The sequence below is a fragment of the Dermacentor albipictus genome, chromosome 3, assembly GCF_038994185.2.
Source record: "Dermacentor albipictus isolate Rhodes 1998 colony chromosome 3, USDA_Dalb.pri_finalv2, whole genome shotgun sequence".
NCBI classification, from domain to species: domain Eukaryota; kingdom Metazoa; phylum Arthropoda; class Arachnida; order Ixodida; family Ixodidae; genus Dermacentor; species Dermacentor albipictus.
The window spans coordinates 6,695,014-6,716,733 of record NC_091823.1 but is presented as its reverse complement, the minus strand read 5'-3'; the positions used below and the strand labels follow the sequence as shown (position 1 = coordinate 6,716,733).

Below are 21,720 nucleotides of genomic sequence, written 5' to 3'. Positions count from 1 at the left end.
CCGCGTGGAATACAGTGTGAAAGGCTCCATAACGCGCAGAGACGCACACTGGGAGCCGGAATGGGAACAGCCACTGGGAAACACCGGGCAGAGACAAGCGGGACGAGCTATACGACGGGAGCTTGAGCGATTGGTAGAGGCTCTCCACCTTTCGCGGCGGAGGTTGCATCTCAGAAGTTCACTGCGGGCGGCGGCCACACGACGTGCGAAGCCCACTACGGCAGCTGCCGCGAAGGTGCGGCCGCCTCGGATGACCGTCAGCCGGCTCCGTCCACCGCGCCGCAGGGCATCAGCTGCCGGTGCGCGCCCGGAGGTTGGCGGGATACCGGCTTCCGCGGGGCTAGAACTCTACCGCGGCGGCGTTACCAACGGCGGGCGCCATTTGCGCACGGTTCTGCGTTCCCTGATTGAAGCGAGAGGAGGGAGTTTCGGCGTCGCGGGGGTGCAGGGAACCGAGAGCGAGGAAACAAGCGCTTCCCAAGCACTTCCCCATTGGCGCTGCGGCGGGCGCGTCGCTTCGCGGCTCAAGTTATAGAGGGCGCTCTGTGCTGGTGCGCATGACGCTCTCTAGCGAATGGACAGGCCACTAGGATCAAGAGCGGACAAAGTGGCGCGAAACCAAAACGCCTTGCGTCTAGTATTTACGAAAGTTGTGCGAACATTCAACATTTCAACTACAAACCGAGATGTCGTTGCTCTTCGATTTGTAATCGATTCGAGTATTCCCTATTCGCAAATTCCGAATATTCGTTCCTTTCGAATATGCAAGAGATAACAGCCTATACGTGAAGTTGTTCTGTCGATTTATTACTGAACAAGGCAAAGGGATTTATTACTGGACTGTTTGCACCATCTTGCCGTCCCTTTAAAGCAATGTGTGGTACGATGGTATAACACTTTTTTCTCGAACCAGCTGAACATTCAATACGCATATCTGGTGAAATGTTGTTCCCTTTCTTTCATGGCTTTCATTGTCATGGTGCACTAGACAACTCAATGCCGATGTTCTTTTATCTAAAATCTCCTAAATTGACCCGACATCTATTTGCGCATTGCATTACACAAATTTAAATATGCCTGTAAATGAGGCAGGTAAATGATGGCATAAGCCTTGCTTTTTTGTATCAAATAATATATGCGATGTTCGATTAGATATCTCGAGGTTGTTGCTCTCGAATTTTCGTAGTTGCTTCGATTAGAACATTTCGTTATTCCAACACCCCAACTATTTACGTAGATCTTGCATTGCCCATTCAAAGAGATGAATTGATAGAAGCGTACGTGTCAGTTCCCGTCTGTATAATAAAGTCGATAGTTGAACAAATTAGTATGCGTTCGTACTGAATACTGCGGGGAGCAGCACACAAAGAGCGAATACAAAGGAGTAGGAGATGGCACACCGCTGCAATCTGTATGCTGTAAAAATGCACGTAAAATGCATGCCGCTTCTGCAGAAGCTGATGCCGATGACGACGAAGACGCACTATCAGTGAAGCTTACGGGCGGAGAACTACGTCTCCCGAGCTAGCTGCTTCATCGTCCTTCTCTGTACGGTGTTTAGCGCCGCAACACAGTGGCTGATCGTCTTTCTGAGCTTCTGTCGAGGAAACTGGAAGAATTTCTTCCTCCTGCTTAACTACTCCTCCAGAGCTAGCGGTTTCATCTTATTTCTTTGCAGTGTGCTCCCCGTTGTAACACAGCGCACTATCTTCTTCCTGAATTTCGGTCGAGGCAATCTGTTGCTCCCGAAATTCCTCTGCGGAGAGCTTGTGTTTGGCGAGCAAGCAGGCCTTCACTAAACTGTACCTGCCTGCCTCGGCTGCGCTCACTTGAGTTACGATCTGCGCGACTTCTCCCGGCTTCAACTCAGACAACCACTCTGGCCATGTGTTCTGGTGAAATGATCGCCTTTCACAAATCCGTTCAAAATTAATCAGGTAGAGACCGATCCCATCGCCTGTTTTGTACAGCTGAAGCAAAGTCGTCATTTCCACGCTTTGCGTTTGTAGCGGCGCCCTGCGCGTTATATCTAGTCTTATTTACGCGAGCTCAATTTCATGCTGCCTCTGTTCCCTCTCAAGCTTAATATCTTCCCGAGTTTGTTTCTCTTGCTTCTCGCGCTCCTTTTCTTCCGCTCTTTCTATACTCTCACGCTCCATTATTTCGCGCTTCTTCTCTTCTTCCCTTTCTTTCCTCTCGCGACATATCTTTTGCCAGGCCTCTGTGAGCTCGTCCTCATAGAAATCTACTTTGTCAATCGCGATACGAATTTCGGGCTTCGTCGACCTATGGTTAATTTCCATACCGAGCTTTGTTGCTAATAGCAACAGCTCCCCTGTATTGCCCACACACCAGATGGCTATCAATTACAGCTCGTTACCCAATAGAACCCTGTCCTTATCGTCCGGCAAAACGTAGTCGCTCAAGCACTCACCTAAAGTCGAGCTTGCGAAGGTCGCGTCTTCCAAAGCCACGTTCCCAGGTGTGCCGATCACAGATGGTGTCACTGCCTTCTGCTGCTCTTCCTTCCCGATTCCTCGAGTTGTCCAAGACTCTACACCGTTACTGCGACAGTTGTGTCTCCCCGAGGCTACGAAGAGGAAGTCTGCTGATCCCGAATCCGAAGAAATCGCTCTTCCGTCCGTAGTTTCCCTCGAAGTTCCTGTCTTGCAGAGCTACGTGCACAGTTCCACCGATCCCAAATCGCGAGGACTGCCTTCTTGATCTGTTCCGTCCATATTCCTCGAGTTGTCGAAGATTCCACGCCGTTAATGCGTGCCTCAACGACCCACGAAGAGGAGCTCTGCTGGTCTCGGATCCTCAGAAGTCGCTCTTCCGTCCGTAGTTTCCCTCGATCTTGCGAAGTTCGTGTCCCCTGGAGCCACGTACACAGGTCCACCCATCCCAGATCATGAGGATTGTCTTCTTGATCTCACCGCTGCCAACCGGTTTGTTGCGGCCTAGAGTTGCCCTAGGGCAAGAATGCAACCTGTACTTCTCAGGTCGTCGACATTGTTCCCCTCCTTTTGATCCTTCGCTCGGGCTGCCACGTAAAGGGCGGGATGACGGCCTTTTTGTGGGACCCGTCAAGAGTTGGTGTCCACCCTGCATTGACATCTAGGTAGGCGCTGATGGATTGGGGGTGGTTTGACTAGTGGCAAACGTCCAATTAATACCTTTGTGTTGTTGAGACGTAATAATCTGCGATGACATCGTCATACGTGCAACTGGATCGCTTTTTTAGAAGTAGTAGAAAATCGTCAACATAACGAAAAACAGTAACGACCTGTTCACGGTCGATAACTTCGTTCATCGCTCTGTCAAATCCCGTTAAGAAAACATTACCCAAGGTAGGAGCAACACAAGAACCTATGCACATGCCTTGTTACCACACATAAAATTCTTCTTCAAACTGAACGAAGGTAGATTTGACGTAAAGCTCAAGCAACGCTAAACACTTATCAGTAGTGAACCTGGAAGAATTCTGAAAAGACAGTTCGCCATTAACTTAAATACATTTCGGAACAGCCTGAAACAATGAAAGGTGAGAGCCAGAATTTAAAAAGAAAGATATTCTATATCAATCAAAAGAGCATTACCAATGTTCCGCTGTATGAACTTAGTAACAACTTCCGCGTTGCTTGTTTCAAATGGGTCGGTCACTTTTAGGTGCGAGACACTTCTGTAAAAACCTCCTTACGTCGTTCTGCGCACTTCCTCTTTCACTCACGATAGAGCGGAAGGGGATATCCTCCGTGTGCGTCTTGGCAGTAAAAGATACTGTCACACCAGCACCTTTGCTTTTGTTTAGAAGTATGGTTCTTTGGGATAGTTCGTTAGATACTGCAATGGGGGTCGTAGCGCTGGAACACACGGACAAGAGCCAGACAGCAGTACGAGCGCTAACTTTCAACTGAGTGTTTATTTCCGGAAAACCACCGTATTTGTAAGCCCGCGCACCGCAAGGGCCCCATAACCGCGCATGAAAACCTGCCGTTTCCAGGAAGGCAAATTCACTTGTTGTGAGAGCAACTGAAGAGGAACTGATGCAGTTATCAGCGTCCTGTTGTCTCGCTCTTGTCCGTGTCTTCCAACGCTATGACCCCCATCGCTTTCGTTGACTCCGGTAACCAGTTTGTGCAATTCTATCTAAAAAAAAACGTATAGTTGTGCCTTATGTTCACAAGACTTCCCGCAATTAAAAAAAAAAAGGTTGTGAAAGGATATTTATTTTCACATACTGCAGACCTTGGATAGCAGGAGTGGATAATACAATATAATACAAAAAAGAAATACAATAGGCAACAAAGTAAGAAAGTTAAGCGCAATGTTGAGGGAGCACAGACAAGAATTCGTTTAATGGGAAAGAACGGTTGGCTCCTGGTAGCGAATTACAAGTTTCAATTCTTTTAGGCTATGGAGCTGATGTGCCGTTTTCGGATCCCGGCAAGCTTGCTAGGATATGCTTGGGCTTAGGAAAAAGTGCATATAGGTCCCAAGGGTGCGGAATAAAGCACGCCAATTACTGCGTAGACTGCAGTGTGGTCGTAGTCTATCAGATTCCTCTATCATGTGGCAAAATCTACGTAGGCCAAACCGGAAGGTGCGTGAATGTACGCTTGCATGAGCATGAATTGGCAATTAGGGATAAAAAGAGTGGGCAACTTCCTTCCTACTGCTTGGCATGCCCGTAAAAGCCGATCGTGAAAGAAGTTAACATTTTGTGCCAGTGCCAAGACAGCCGAGCAAGAGAGTTACGCGACGCGTATCATGTAAAAAAGAAGGCACATAATTGTATCAGTGACACGTCAGTTTATCTGCACACCAGTGAGATGAGGTTTATTGGTGAGCGTAGTTAGGTTGCGTATTGCATGAACAGAAAGTTTTTTTTTGTGTGATTATGGCTTTACCGCGCACGCGCAGTTGTGTATTTCTGGGATGTACTCATATGTGGTGTTTGTGGAATAAAGATTAGTTGCGAATTTGCGCAAGTCCTTGTGGGCTCTCTCTCGGTGATGGTTTATTTGCGCAGTTAAAAATTGTTTGCGGATAACGTTTAATATGGCTTATAGACAAGACAACACTCCTAATATACTTGCGAAAGGCTGACAAAAAAGGGTTTATTCGCCGTACCGTGTCTTAGCCAATTCAATTTGGAGCCTGCCGTCACTTCTGAAAGCCAGCGGCAGGCTGTCGGGGTCGACCTGTACCACTATTGAGAAAAAGCCAAGGCATGGCGTACCAGGATACGAGAGAACGCCTTGGAACCCAAACATGTCTGCTGAATTGTAGCGACGACAATGGAAGTCCTTTCTTGAATTGGGGTCTCGAATCCTGAGCACATAGCCTTGAGCACGTTTGGGCTTGGCGGAAATAAGGATCTCAACGTAAACGCAGAATGACGATGGTAAGGGGTCAACCACGAAGCGTATGAGACCTCTGCAGCCAACATCAATGATTGGACCACTGAAAACTCTGAAGTCTCGGAAGCATGACTTCCCGGAGCTCAGTTTCAGGCATTTGTCAAGCTCCCAGCGAAAAGGACGGTCGCAGTCAAGGAAGTGGCAGCTGTTACTCAGCGTTGTTCTCAGATATGCCAGCGTAGTCTGTTCCAAATATGCCTCTCTGCGCTTGCACAAATTATACCAGTCCATGATGTCGTTTAGTCGTTGCTTGTAGGTCTCAAGCTCGGAGTCACTCACTTCTTGTCCTAACGAGTGACTGGGCAATGAAGTGGTCCTTTTGTACTGCGGGACGCCATAAGCCCGCCACAGCGTGTTGTCTGCTGTCGGTGCTTGCGGGAACGCCACAGTCGTTGCAGGCGTCGTCTCATTGTTCAAAAATATTCCCCCTGCAGGAGAACTTTGTACCACGATGTTTATCTCTTCGTCAACCTTAGTGTTTTTCCTTGCTTCGCTTGGTTCCGATGATTTGGACGGATCACTTGACTGCGGAGTGCTTGAACTCGTAGTACCTTGAGTGCTTGAATTGTCGACAAAGGCATCAACTCCGAGCTTAAGGGCTGTGGTTGAAGCGCCACCAGGACCACAGTGCATGTTCATTGTTTGCTGAGGCTGTTGAATCTGCGTCTGCATGAATAATGGCGGCTGCTGTATCTCCATGGGCAGCGTTTGCCTGGAGCGCACCTGCTCGCATTGAAGCTCCTTGACGACTTTGCGCATTTTAGCGTTCGCCTTCTGTAGGTTCCTCTGGTCGTCCTTCAGTCTTTCATTGTCAACTTCGAGCCCTGCTACCTTGTCATATAGCCTAGTGAGTTCTGCGACGAGTGTCCCCATCTGCACTGAGGTCTCCGCGTCCTTCTTCTGGGGCTTTATTGCGCTGGCAGCCTTTAGGTTACGAATAGGGTTTGTATTGCTAGACGACGAGGACGGTTCAGATGAAGGATGACTTGGACATTTATCGCTGTCATCTGTTTGCTCTCGGTACTCGCCCTCCTCGCCATCGTTGGAAATCTCCGTTATTATTATGGAGCTTTCCATGCCTGTTCTGCAATCGTTCTGGGGGCTATACCCAGCGATATGGTTTAAGGGGTCGAACAGGCCGCTGTCTGGACTTCCTCTTTGTGAGTTCATTTGAACAACCGCTACAATAGCTCGCCTTGGTGGCCCCTCCCCAGTTTGAGGAATACTTTGCTGCCCTGCTGCCTGTCTCATTGCATCGAACAGAGACAGCTGCGGTAATTCGTTTTGGTGAACTGGGTACTCTGCTTGATAACTGTTAGGATGTTGATAGAAAGCTTGAGCCATGGGATCACAGCCAGTGTAAGACTTATGCACGGCTTGCATTTGCCGGGGTTCTGGTGTCTGGAATGTTGGTTGCGCCTGTCGAACACCTTGGAATTGTGTTTGATACATACCACCCAGTTGTTGCTGCTCTTGGAATTGATGAAACAGCGCCTGTGGTGGCCGCGTGCTTGCCAGGTCTTCCACCCTCCGTTGCAGCCTCGCAAAATAGTTCTCCAAATATTTTATCCTTTCCTCCATCTTCTGCTGCTTCACGCTCAGTCTTCTCAGCTTTTCTGGCATTTTTCGATCGTGCCTTTCGTCTCTTTCTAGACTTTTTTTCTTGACATGGCCCCTGCCGGGAACATCGCCAACATCAGTAGCCAGATTTGTTTTTGCTGTCGCTGTAGGCAGAGTTCCCCTCGTGATCCGTTTGTAGAACTCCAAAGGCTTTCTGCCGGTTGTTCGATAACTAAGTTCTCCGTGCATGACGACCCGCTCCAACCGCTCCGGACAGCGGCACAGTAGCTCGCACCCGAAGCACACCACGCACGTGTTGTGTTCACCGTCTTGGTAGCACATCGTGATGCACACTTGACAGTGAATTAACTCCTGCGAAGTTCTCACCATGCAGTCAACGCAGATTACGTGCTCGCAGTGCACAGCCTTCCAGCCATCGTAGATGATCCGCGTGCAGCTGTTGCACTGCAGCGTCTGCGCCGTTGCCTCCCGCTCCAGCGGCCGCTGGCGTTGCTGCTGTCCTTGCGTTGCGGGTCCTCGTTCCCGTAGTCGCGCTGCAAGCACTTTGCTGGCGCTGGCCCGAAACTTCTGAAAAGCCGGCTTCTCAGCAGGCGCGCTGCGATTCATTCGGCTGGCGTTGCTATCCACACTGTCGCTGCGAGCCCTGTGGCTCGGCGCGCCTTGCGGGTGGCCGCTCATGACGCGAACAATTTGACGTGAATCCAAATTTAAACTGTAACAAGCACTCAGCAGGGCTGTTTACTCAAGATACAATCAACGCCGCCCAGGGGCGCCATGTTATTGGGACGGCGCTCTGATGTCGATTGCAAGTCGATGCCGCCCGAAGACTGGGCCAAGGTTGTATCGGGCTCCTCCATCCTCAAGTTAGATTGCATACAAAGCCATCAAACGAAATATATTAATAAGCATAAATACGATAGGTTGGACCGAAATGTCATGCTCTTATTGCTGATCTGCGTCAAAGACTGCGCTAGGAAAAAGACTATGATAACACTGATGAAGATGAAGACAAGGACGAGTCGTGCAATGCATGCGACTACTTAGCTGAATTTTCTTTTTATTTATGCTGTCGATCTCTATGCGAGGCTGACTACTGTATTACGTAATTCCTTGTTTATTATTAGTTTATTTTACACAATATTGTATATTTTGCGGCAATGAACATTATTTGGGAAGTTCGCCCAATTTTTAATGCAATTAGCCTTCCTTGCCAACCTCAGCTATTTCGAATCTATCTATCTATCTATCTATCTATCTATCTATCTATCTATCTATCTATCTATCTATCTATCTATCTATCTATCTATCTATCTATCTATCTATCTATCTATCTATCTATCTATCTATCTATCTATCTATCTATCTATCTATCTATCTATCTATCCATCTATCCATCTATCTATCTATCTATCTATCTATCTATCTATCTATCTATCTATCTATCTATCTATCTATCTATCTATCTATCTATCTATCTATCTATCTATCTATCTATCTATCTATCTATCTTGCGCTGACCCAGTCACTCAATAGCTTGAGCCAGTAATGTTCTCGGGCTCCTGATGCCATCTTCAGCGTTCCATTGTCATGATTACAGCTTCTTCATTCAACTGTCGTCGTACCCTCGTCGTGCCATTGTTACGATTTCACAAAACTCAACCAATTGTCGCCATACCGTCGTCGTTATGCCGCCTTCATCTCCTCATTCGCTGTTCTTTCTGCCACCATTGTCATGCCATCATCGTCGTAATACCGTCATTTTCATGCGTTTGTTGTCATCCGTCATCCTGATGTCATCACGGCCGTTCCATCGTTGTCATTCCGGCTTAACCATCCGATTCTCGTCATACCAGCATCGTCACGCAGTCATCGTTATACGAGAAGTAAAACAGCACTAAACAACAGGACGAGGAGAGGGACACAGACACCAGCGCTGACTAACAACCAAGTGTCTTTATTCTTTCAGTCGACATAGATATATATACTCCGCCGCTATCTCAAAGTACAGAATCAACAGAATTCAGCATGCGCAGGGAAAAAAATGCAATTAATGCGATAGCAGGCAATCTCCTTTGGAAGGAGGGAAATAGAGGGAAGGCTTACACATGCTTCGCCGCTAAGATGAATGTGGAAAGCTTCGGAGATAAGGCGTGCGCGGTCATCGCGGTATTTTGACAGGTAGGTCACATCTTTAAAAGACGCCTTGCAGCCGCATTAATTGCAAGGTAGTGACTACAGTGACGGGGCCCGGCACATTAACATCTGCACTACAGTGACGGGGCCCGGTACTTTAACATCCACACTACGGTGACGGGGCCCGTCGCTTTAACAACAACACTACACCGACGGGGCCGTCACTATAAAGATGTCGGTATTGGGGGCGAGGACCATAGAGTTTCCTAGAGTTTCATAGAGTCTGTCGGAAGCGCCTCACATGCATCGGCGTTAAATAAAGGCTAAATAAACATACTACGCGGCAGCCCTCCTGAACAATGTTGCAAGTACTCTCGAAATGGCAGTATTTTAACTTTAAATTAATCATGTTGGACAAACAGAAAGCACAGGATGGTTTACAAACGCTATCTCTTTGCCTACTACGTACAGTAAGCTGGGACACTGCGAGCGGTCGCCGCAATCGATCCCACAGAACCGGTTTGCGTGAAACGTAAGCAATCGCTGAGAAAACTATGTGAAATATGTTCTTATAGTGGGATGGCTGTCTGTGTAACTAAATATAGCATAACAGAATGAAGCTGCAATGCAGCGATCGCACGGGTTCGCGGTGACCGACTTCGCGTCTGCATGCATGTCGATCGCTTTCACTCCGAGCACGTTTTCGCACCGTGCCGTGAGCTTTATGCCGCAGCATATGAACATTTGAGAGTACGCAAGCAACCATTGTTGCATGGACACTATCGGAGCTGTTCAAAAATAATTTCGTTATAGCTAGGGTCTTCGACGCCTACAGCGACTTGTGATATGTTCCGTCGCGATGATTCAGTCTTAATTTTCTTTTTCTTTTCTTCTAAAGTCTTGGAAGTTTCAATATCATTATTTCTCAAGTTTCATCGAACTGCATGTTTATCGGTCTTCTAAGCGAGCAATTACCCGCTGCTTCTTTTTCTTAATTCAGTAGAATATTCATTGTCTGGTGCTACACAAGCAGGAACATGTGCCGTGCCTTTTTTAATGTGTTTTTACCGTTCTCCTTCCATTAGAGTGAACTTTCTTTCTTTATTATAATCATCATAGGTGTTACAGTGCATACGCAAAAGATTGTACATTCATGGACAAGTACCCATTGCGGTCGTTCGATCCGTATGTGTGTAATCAATGTATTCCATTACTGCACGGAAGTTGCTGACATCGTGAAATTCACGTGGTGTTGCGGACAGTACTGGAATAAAATACCGCGGTCCGTGAAGTGCTTGGCATCCCCATAGGCGCCAGCACCGAGAAACTCATGCAGCTGGGGGTCCACAACACCTTCGATGAGCTTGGGTCACAAAAGTTAGTCCAGGTTGTCAGGCTCGCTTCCTCGCCTGCGGGGAGGCGGATCCTGGAGGCGCTGGACTTTAACCTGTCAGGGAAAGGCGGTGCGTGCTCGACGCGTGGTCGCGGGAGGCCGTCACGGTCTCGCCGTTCCCGCGCAACGTGCACGCGCAACGCAATGTAGGCACACGCCGGGCCCGAGCGGCCGCACTTCTCGGATCCGTCGCCGACGATCCACGATCGGTCGCGTCGACGTCGCCCAATACGGTTCGTCCGACCGGTTTGCCGCGGCCGTGGTGGATCACAGGGGCAACCTAACGCCGCGTCCGTGCGGGGCAGGTTTGCGGAGATCCATTCTGCACTTTAGAACACATGCTCTGGCGGTGTCCCTCGTTACGGGACCACGGTCATCTCACCACGGAAGAAGAGTGGGAGGAGGCGGTCAGGCACGGCCTGCCCGTCCCAACGTCGGAACGGCTCGCGGCGGCCCCCTCCCTCTTAAGGGGGTTTCGGAGTCGCTCCTCAGGACCTTAATAAAGTCTGCCGTGAAGTGCTCGAAGTTGTTTGCATAGAATGTTTGAAAGAAGTGCGGCCATTGACGTCGCTACAGTGTTGACGTAAAGTGCCGGTCCCGTCTGTGGTTAAGGAGACGGGCCCCGTCACTGTAGTGTATATGTTAAAGTGCCGGGCCCCGTCACTGTAGTGCATATGTTAAAGTACCGGGCCCCGTCACTGTAGTACAGATGTTAAAGTGCCGGGCCCCGTCACTGTAGTCACTACCTAATTGCAATGCAGTGATAACTGGCTATCTCTGGCTCGTTTTTTGAACTTTGTTTTAGTGTTCGCGAATAAGAGTGTGGTAAGAGGGTGTGCGTGTGCGTGTGTTTGTGCGTGCGTGTGTATGTATGTATGTATGTATGTATGTATGTATGTATGTATGTATGTATGTATGTATGTATGTATGTATGTATGTATGTATGTATGTATGTATGTATGTATGTATGTATGTATGTATGTATGTATGTATGTATGTATGTATGTATGTATGTGTTTTTGGGGGCAAGTGGCCAAGGGCAAGGGAGCTAAGTTGTTCACTATGGTGATAGGTTACGGTTGAACTTCGCAAAAATAGCTAGTTTTACTATAAAGCTTTACTGAAGTTTTGTATTACTTTTTGCAAATTCATTATTCCTCAAAGCTAGAAATGTACTAAGGAAGTTCATTTGGCCAATATAAAGAAATATCTACCCAAAGAAGCAAATGAAGGCCGAGAATCGTATTCTTACATGATTTCTGAGCCATCACTTTGGTCTTAGTCACTCTTCACTCACTATTCTTCTTCTATGTACCTTTGTCGCAAACTTTGGTCGCGTGTCAGTGATCTCGGGGGTGTGCGGATGTTGGAAGAGATGGAGTCGGGAGACGCGGAGCTGCACAGCAAACAGATCTTAATTTGCCCAAACTCAAAAACTCAAAACAAAAGTCATGTAACTAAAACACCATGAAGAGACGCCAGCACCTAAGCCACCTACTTAACAGTAACTAAACATGTCCTTACTGCCGGCCACGTCTGTCCTTAGCGCTTTCTACGCGAAAATCCGGCACTCCTAGCCTATGGCTGCGCACTAACAGAAAGGAGCGTCCTTACAGCCTTTTATCGTCGCCTATGCCCTCCGAGTCCGAAGCCTGTCGGGTCTTCCTCATCGACGACGCCGTAGACGTCGTTGCCTTGTTGTTGGCCGGTCCACCTGTCCGTCTTTTGATGCCGGTGTTACGAACTCCGTCGGTGACGTGGCACACCGGCCTCACTGGCTAGGCCTAACGTCGGGTTGCGCCGCTACTTCTTCGAGTGCCGACGAGACGCACCGGGGCCATTCGTGCGTGCTGGTCCGCCTCTGAAGGGGGATCCTTTCTGGAGTGCCCGGCACCGCCGTGAGAGGCTGCAGCAGGTCCAAGGAACGTCGCCGAGGTCGACGGCCACACGCTGGATCGCCAGCGTCACGGGATTGACTGAACCTCCATGGCTCCCGTCGCCAGTGCGATGCTGACGCTCCAACCTTCTTAACCAAGAGGCACGTCGATAATGCCAGCTCAGCGCCGCTTCTCACCCGATCACAGCTCGGGTCACGCGCCTCGATGATGATGAAAAACTTTATTTATAACCTCGAGGACTCGTCTTGTGTCTTGTCTTGTGTCCCAGACAGTGGCGCATACCCACTATGGGGGATTGGCCAAGAAGCAGGGGTTTTTTCGAATGTTATAGAAGTAAAGCCAAACTTGATTTAAATAGTGGAGCGTGGGACTAGGGCTGTAATTTAGACGTGTGATGAAAATATAGTTAAGAATTTTGATAAAGTAAGTTAACGTAAATAAATAAAATAATAGAAAATATTGATAATTTTAGAAATTCAGCAAGGCACTCTTTTTGTGCCTCTAATAAAATTGTAAATTGCAAGAAAAGCATTCCTGTGGCTGGATCCATGTGAGGTCGCACCAAAAGAAAGAATGGTTGGCGAGGTTAGCGATAGTCCAAGTTTGGTGAATGAGTATGCTAATAGTTTTCTTTGTCTTAGAAAGCGGCAGCAAGGGGAGAAAGTAATGTTCGATAGTTTCAGGTGTACTGCAAAAAGAACATAGATGGGACATAGCGAAACCAGACCTGTGTAAGTAAAAATTTAGAGGAGGTATACGACATCTCAATTTTGTAAAAGAAACTTCCTTGAAGAACAGCAATTATTATTCCACGGGAAGCCAAGATGGTGGAAATCAGAGGACGGTGTTAGCATGGATGTTGCAGAGTTTCGAGATATAGCGGACCTAGCCGCGGTGACACAAGCTGATGTCGACAAAAACAGATGGGCCGTTGAGGGATGCTCGTGAGAGTGAATCGGCCATTTCATTCAACTGTAACCCATGATGTCCCGGTACCCAAAGCAAGCATACTTTCCGTAAGTAGGGAGGTACCATCGAACGAAATGTTCTTTGAATTCTTGTATGCATTTAGTGTTGTACATACAGATAGCGAATCACAATAACACAATAACAGTCGGTCACAATAACAGCTTATGGGTCGTTTTGGGGGAGTTTTCGTAATGCTAACATAATCGCTAATAATTCTGCTTGAAATGTAGGCGTGAAATCGGGAAGGCGAAGGGAGTAAGACCATTATAGAGATTCAGAGAAGATCCCCACTCCTGCCTTCTTATTGCACACAGTAGCGTCAGTAGCTATTACATTTTCAGTGGTTAGTTGGTATAGGTGGTCATGTAAGATATTAATTAAATCTCCCCTTGGTAACAGTTTAGCATGATTCGGAAATATCTCCTCGAACTTAATTTTGAGGCCTGTTACGGCATCATTTGAATGACGAACTTGGCATATGGACACATCCGATTGTAACTGTGCTTGCACAAATAATATCTGAGGACTGTGGAATCTTGACCACGATACCAGAAAAACCTCAAATGGTTCAGTGATAAATGCATATTGCGTATGTCTTTTTAAAAAGTCATGAATTTTTAAACATGTTTGAACCTTAAGCATGTGCAATCTGCAATGTAGGGTGGGTATATGAGCTTCGTGATATATAACAGCCTTGGCAACAAATCTAGGTAGCCCGAGGCATGACCGTAGAGCTTCTCTTTCTAAAAGTGTGAGAGGTTTAATTTTCTAGGCGGGGCCGCCGCAAAAGATTACGCAGTCAATTTCTAATATGGGCCGAACACACATTTTATAAAAAAAACGGCCAGGCTTAGCTTGATTAAGCCAAGAATGCGTTGCATATTGCGCGAGTTGGGGCCCAGCTTTTCCTCCGGCTGTCGTGACGTCACGTCTCGTGGTTGCGCTAAAGGTCAATGGTGGCTGCCCGGGCGCGCCCAAGGGCTGAACTGAGTGATTGCAATATGCAACGCATAAAAATAGAAGAAACTTAATAACAACCATAGCAAACTTAAAAGAGAATCGACCCACATATGAGACGCGCAGCAATGAACAATGGCTCATACCCTCAGTGGTGGCTGCGTGATTTCCTGTCGGTATTGCAAAGATATATGTATCTGCGCAGTTAATGGGAATACTAAGACCGCACTTTTGCTAATATTTAATGACATACTTAATCTCTCTATCCATGTCTGCAGCATTCCTAAGTAATTTTGCAGCGACTGTTGTAGAGAATGTATATTGCTTGCAGAGGAAAAAAATGCGATATTGTCCGCATAAACATAAACATGTACTTCCGGAGACAAAGGAATGGTGCTTAGCAAAATGTTAAATATTATAGGGGAAAGAATGGAACCTTGTGGTACACCTCTTGTCTGCTTGTGTTTAGACGTCGAAATACCGTGTTGGTAACAATAAAACTCTCTATCCCTTATAGATTCATAGATCCAAGCAGTTATGTATTTTGGGAAATTCGTAGAGTGAAGCTTATTGAATAGAATACAATGTTCTACAGAGTCATATGCTTTCGATACATCTAGCGTCACCAAAGCTGCGTACTCTCGTTTGCGGCGAGCAAGTTTGATGCGGCTCTCTAAATCTACATGGGCGCACCATATGGAGTGGCCCGGGCGAAATCCAATCTGTCAAGGACTGAGAAGAATATCATCCTGCATAAAATTTGTTATACGGCCGTGAAGAACCCTTTCTACTAATTTGACGACATTTGAGGTAAGAGAAATCGGTCTTACGTTTTCTAAGTCAAGTCCAGATGATTTTTTCTTTAGTAGTGGCATAATTTTAGCTACTCTACACTCTCTTGGAACTCATGAATTCTTGAGGGAGAAATTAATTATGTTTAGTAGGCCCTGAGGCGCATAATCAAGATTTCACAGTCTGGGGACATTATCTGGTATGTTATAGACACTCTATGGGACATTTTTGATGAGACAAACAACACTAAACTACCGCCTCGGGATAGGCGATCCAATCGAAAACTTCGGAAATTTTTTAGAAGATTGACCAGCAACAAGCCAAGTTTCCTGTAAAATAATAATATCTAGAGAATATGTACAAATAAGATATAATAAATCTGTTGCGGCCGAAAGTATGGAACGACAGTTCCACTGAATTACTGTTAAAGTTCCTGTGTTGAATAAATCCGAGCAGTAGAGACTGCTTGGTCTAAAACGTTCTCTTTTAAGAAGTCCTTCTTAGTCTGAATCTCTCTAACGTACTTTTTTTGCCTTGGAGTTGATGGGAGGAGGAAATAACTTGATTGGGCCCTGAGGAACCCCTCCCCACCCACTCTTGGTTTAGTGGTCGGCAGGGGTCGCGGGCCGCACCCACGTTGGGACGGGAAGCCCGTGAGCCTCCGCCCTTTCGTGAGCCCTCTGGATGGCCCGGAGCTGGGTCTGGTGGTCGTCGCTTCACAGGGCGTCCACTCAGACTTCTTCTTTGCTGAACACTGTGCCGCTTAACGCCGAGCATTGCCAGAGCATGTGCGCTAGCGAGCAGTACGATTCGCCACAATCTGGACATTGAGGCTCTACTTCTGGTGATTAAAGGCTCAGCCTGCTTCTCGAGGGGAACGACCTTGTTTGAAGCATTCTGAATATAGATGACTGTGGTCAAATGAGTTCAGCGTGGGGGAGCGGGAAGGTCCTCCTTGACAGTTGATCTTTTCTCTGTCGGTGACCTTGTTCGTTTAAGAGATCGGGTGTCCATATCTACATCTTGATTGACCACCCCATTTGTGTTGGAGATACAGATTTGGTCGACTTTCTCAGGAATTAATGGCTTTGGTGAATCGATATTTGTGAATGGCTGCGCGTTCGATATTTCAATAGGGGGACTCCGCGGTAGACCCGACACCGGATCCTCAATATTGGCTTTATTAGTTAGTTGAAGCCACGGAGTTAGTTGTGAAGACAGCACCTGAACAAGGGAGTCGGTGAGATTTGTCATGATGCGCTCCATTGCTTTCTCCAACACCTTTTCTACGGAGCTGCCACAGCCTCAGAGATTGAGTTCTCCATAGACAATGTTTGACGGGCCATTATACCAACATACCCTTGAGTCCTGCTGTGAATTTCTCCAATGGCCTCATGACGAGAGCATCGATGTCTGTCAATTATTTCGAGGATTTGTACTGCTTTTGACCTTGCAGAGCAATTAGCTTTATCTGAGGGGTGGGGACCACTCCAAAGGCAGCATGACTCATTTCGGGAAGGACAGTCATTTGAATGATGGCCTTCTACACAAATTTGGCATCGTGGGTTAGACCTGCAGCCTTTTATGGTGTGCCCAAACCGCCAGCACTTTAGACACTAAAGGACACGAGGTGATAGAGGCTCAACTCGGTATATCAGTGGCCATGCCTTGATTTCCGATGGGTGGTTCATTCCAGCAAAAGTAGCTATGACTGTTGCAGTGGGCGTGCGCTTATTATCAACGACACGGCTGCAACGATGCAGAGAAATCCCGCCTGCCGCTGAAAACATTTCCGAAATTCCGGCTGGACATAGATTTATGTCGACACCGCGGACTAGGCCTTTGGTACATGAAAGGTGATGAGGAATGATACTGCTCACCGGATGTGTCGCAAAAACATCGCACTTCAGTAAATCTTGAACACAAGCCTGGTCTGACGAGCAGCAAAGAATGCCCCCTCGGCCAAACTGCCCCGCCATCACTCGGAACCAAAGCCACAGGTACGCTGCTCGTCCCACTGCGTAAGAAATGCTCCACTGGCAAATCAGAGTTAGGAACAGAAGCCGACCAGGAGGAAGGCTCCTGGCCTGGCCGTTCAGACGGATCCGTACACATCGTTCTCTTCCTTTCTTTTTTCGCCGCATGCCTCTTATATATGACAACCTTTTACGTCTAGAGCCAGCTAGAGTTACTGCATATGGCTCCCAAAGGGAGTTTTGGTAGCATATACATGAACTATAGAGCCAGAAGGTGTTGGGGCCTTCCTGGTGGCAGGTGCCAGCTAGCTCTCTTTCGCTTCTCTGTGCACAAACCAAATAATCTGAGCTATCACTGGTGCAGGAGCGCCAGTACGCTTTCGAGCACGTCTCGGAGAAAACGATGCTCTAAGTTGCGAGAGACGCCAGACTGTGTAAATCTGATACCATCAGCTGAGGTTATTTTCATTTCTTCTTGTGAACGCCGTCCATCAGAACGTTTCCGACGTGCGCGTAGGTCCTGGTGCCGCAGCCCGTGCCTTTGAGGTTGTTGAGGATCGCGTCGTGGCTAACGTTATCAAAGGCTCCCTATACGTCTACTGCCACTATGGAGTATTTGCTTCGAATGTTTAGTTGATCTAGGAGGACTTTGAGCTGTAAGAGTACCAGAACGCCCGCTACACCGATGCGTGTGCAACACCTCGCACAACATGTGTGAGGTGTTCCATCCTCAGCGCCAGAGAGGAAGGTAACAAACAAGGAAGCGGCATGTGAAAAAATAAGAAAGCAGCAGACACCTAAACGGCCACCTTGCCTGGACGTGTTTGGTAGCATAAGTAATAAAAGAAATAAAGACGCTTCACGTCGGCGGCTATAGGCAAGCTTATATGTTACTGTGTGCGGTCTCCGTAAGGTCCCTGCGGCTGCGCTGCTTTCGCTTGCGGCGGTGTTTCTATGGGTGGTCCGGCCCTGCGAGATTACGCACGATTCGTTGCGCAACCGGCGTAAGCTTCCGTGTTTTCAAGTACAGAAGGGGAAAGCAAACAGCGTATTTACGACCGTTGCAAGCGTTGCGTAATTGTTTCTTAGCTCTTTCGGGTCAAGCGAATACGGCGTTCAGCAGATCACAGAATGTATTATATAGACCGGAATAATGGGACTATCACATTCCAATTCCTTGTTATTTTTTTGGTCATTGGTCCGAATGTCGCTCCGCCTACCTTATCACCAGAATCGTCCGGTCGTGAGCGGCGGTTGACCACAGCACCGAGTGAAAGGACTTGCTACATTGCGCCGGCCCTTGCATACTCGCCGTGTCTCGGGACCGGCAAAGAGGCAAAATTATTCGCTCAAGGGACACGTATGGAGTAGGCGATAACCTTGTGGGGCGGTTATTCCGTTCGCTGTAGAGCTGCTATTTTACGTTTCCGTTTGAGTGCACAAATAAGTATCTCGCAACACAAACAGGGTTCCCTCGCCAGCGCTGCGCTCCTGACACCGAATTCGTAAAGCGTTCATTCCTGGTACTCTTTGCCATTGGCAAGACGCCTTGGTCAACGATATTTCCAGCATCAAGCGAGCTGTGTGGGCAAAGTGATAGAGGGGATGATCTTCGGACGCCTGGAGTGGTAATGGGTATACCACAACGTCTACCCAGATGTCATGGCAGGATTCTGACATGGCCCCTCATCATTGATAACAGCGTCGAACTGGTTACCTACATTCAGCCCTAAAAAGGATGTAAACGTCTCTGCTCTTCTTTATTCTTCGACGTCAAGGGGCGTACGACGACTTTACACACGAAGCCACCTTCGCCGCTCTCGAAGAGTTAGGCCTCGGAGGTCGAATGCTTATATGGACACACGAGAAGAAAGGCATTAACCGAGGGCCCGATTTTTATTAGTCATATCACAAGAGGCCAAACACACTGACACCAACGACAACATAGGGGAAATTACTTGTTCTTAATAAATTAAACAAGGAAACGATAAATTAATCGAACCGAAATAGGATGAAAAAGCAATTTGCCGTACGTGGGGAACGATCCGACAACCTTCGCATTACGCGTGCGATGTTTTACCAATTGAGCTACCGCGGCGCCGTTTCCCCATCCACTTTCTTGGGTATTTATGTTTCCTAGTAGAACGCCGGCAGTGTTAGCCAGCGACACAACACCTTGGCGGCGGATGTGGAACAGGCTTTCTGCCGCAGGCGTCCCGAGAACGTGGTCTTTTTGGGTGAAGGCAACCGGTCAATAAACCAACGCATGCTACCTGAAGGCATCAATGTTGCCGGATTCGAGACCCTCGTTATGTAATGAACGAGAAGAAAAGGGGTTAACCAAGCGGCCCGATGTCAGTCTTTGTTGGCAACTTATGATATGACTAATAAAAATGAGACTAATAAAAATCGGGCCCCTCAGTTAAACCCCTTTCTTCTCGTAGGGTACTTTTTGCCGGGTACTTTTTTACTTTGTTGTAGGGGCACTTTTTCTCGGCTTCTTGCCTGACAGCTTGCCAGCATTGCTTACCCAAGTACGACAAGCCTACATATTATACAGCGTGACCAGGTCCAGGCACTGTGGATTTGTCAAGGTCTTCCTCGAAGTGCATCAACAACGGCAAATATTGCATGCGCCAGACACCACTTCATAAAGACCCTCATCTCAGTTGAAGCACTGAGAACGCGCGTAAAGGACATTGACCGGTCTCCTTGCCAACATCTAGCTACTCTAGCTGCGGAGAGACTACGTGTCTCGTTCTGCCGAACAGTATCGGCACATCGTGACGCTATAACATCTTGCTTCACACCCGCCGCGAGACCTTCGATTCCTCCTTGGTGCTTCATTCACCCAAAGTCAACCTGACGATACCTGGCGTCAGGAAAAAAAAAGCATATATGTCATCGCCGGCCTCTAAACAACTTACCTTGCTCCTATTATATGAGAAGTACTGGAATTGCATTCACCTATACTCCGACGGCTGCGCCCTGCCGAACAGCTGTACTGTAGTTGTGGTCATTCCAGCAAAAGCCACCACTATCAAGTTGAAGACGTCCCACTTGACACCGTCGACGGCAGCAAAACTTGCAGCACTTCAAGTCACAATACACTTTAATAATAGCGAGCCAGCACACAAATGGCAAATTTTCTTTACTGTGAGCCTTATGGTGCGGTCCGCATGAACAGTTGGCATTCGAAATCGCAGAGGCCATACACCACCTGACTGTGAATGGAGAGAGAGAAAGTGAACTTTAATAAGCACCAGCAGTTTTGTCGGCTGGGCCTAGGCCTCCCACGATGGGACGTCGAGGTCTTGCCTCTTCGCCGCTTCGTAGGCCTGCTGGGTCGCCCAGAGTTGGTCGTCGAGGTGGGAGCTGCGCAGGGCGGCGTGCCATCTCGACGAGAGGGTCACGGGATTAAGGTCTTGGTATTGGTGTTTGCACTCCCATAGCATGTGCGGGAGTGTTGCCGATTCATCTCGTGAATCATCATGATCTGTGAATGGAGATGAAATAATTTTTCAGTGGCTACGAAGTCACTATGGTATCATCGGCAATGAACGAGCCGATCAAGCTGCTCTTTAAGCTTATGCAGAAGACAACCGCCTATCGATCCCGCTGCCTAGGACAGATGCTGCAAGCATGCCCCGCCTACTCGCATGCCAACGCACTACATAAGAATGGAATTAACCACATTTTATGCATGCCCGTTTGTACAACCTGGACCCAACCTTTAGCCTTCGGCTTCCACCAAGACTTCCCCGAAGAGACACGACCCTTTTGTGTTGGCTGTGGTTGGGCGTCGTGCGTACCAATGCCTACGCGTTGCGCACAGAGATGGCCAAAATCGCAGCATCTGGCGATTACGGCAACGCGGAAACAATTCGTCATGTTCTTTGCCAGTACCCGTAGTACAGTGCGTAGCGACAATCACTTTCCACTGTGCTGAACCAGTGTGACAACCAGCGTCTGCCACCGCACTTCATGAGATTGACCGGCCTGTGTGAACGCCTGTGATTGTAACGCCTTTTCTGTCAAATGTTCATGCTTTTCTTTCTCACTCTATTTGCCCTTTTTTCAACCCCTGAATCCCACACCCCACTGCAGGGTAGCAAACCGGAAACTCACCTCTGGTTAATCTCCCTGCCTTTCCTTTCTCGATCTCTCTCTCCGAGCATCAGGATTCGCTCAAACGTTTTCTTGGGAACCATTCTAGCGTAAGGCGGGCCCTGCTGTGTGAAAGCACCTATCTAGTCTCCTTACCCGCAGTGATTGCGCAGCGGCTATGGCGCTCTGCTGCTGAACACGAGGTTGGAGGATCTGTTCACAGCCACGGCCGCCGCATTCCAGGGGTGGCAGAATGCTCCTGCGCTTAGCTTTAGTGTACCTCGAGAAACGCCAGGCGGTGAAATTATTTCGGATCCTTCAACATATATACGGCGTCCCCCATTGCCGGTGCGCGGTTTTTGTGACGTTAAGCAGATAATTTTGCTTTATTTTGATTCCATTTTCATGGTACTTCGTAGTTATTTTTCTTTCTACACATGGTCTCCGGAAATCGACGAGGGTGGAGGACATTCCCATCAACTACGCCGTAA

At 47.9% G+C, this 21,720-nt stretch overlaps 2 protein-coding genes across 7 annotated transcripts in view; one reads left to right on the top strand and one right to left on the bottom strand.

Moving 5' to 3' along the window:
- nwk (nervous wreck) overlaps positions 1–375 on the bottom strand; it is a 179,391-nt gene extending 179,016 nt beyond the window's left edge. For all 6 annotated transcript variants that reach the window (XM_065424270.2, XM_065424274.2, XM_065424272.2 and 3 more), the window contains exon 1: positions 149–375. In XM_065424270.2, the coding sequence (XP_065280342.2) occupies positions 149–169 (21 nt within the window). In that variant the 5' untranslated portion in view covers positions 170–375. The remainder of the gene's footprint in view (positions 1–148) is intronic.
- The window catches only part of LOC135895998 (polyunsaturated fatty acid 5-lipoxygenase-like), a 443,319-nt gene that overhangs the window by 331,577 nt on the left and 90,022 nt on the right, over positions 1–21,720 (top strand). The gene's annotated exons all lie outside the window — the stretch shown is intronic.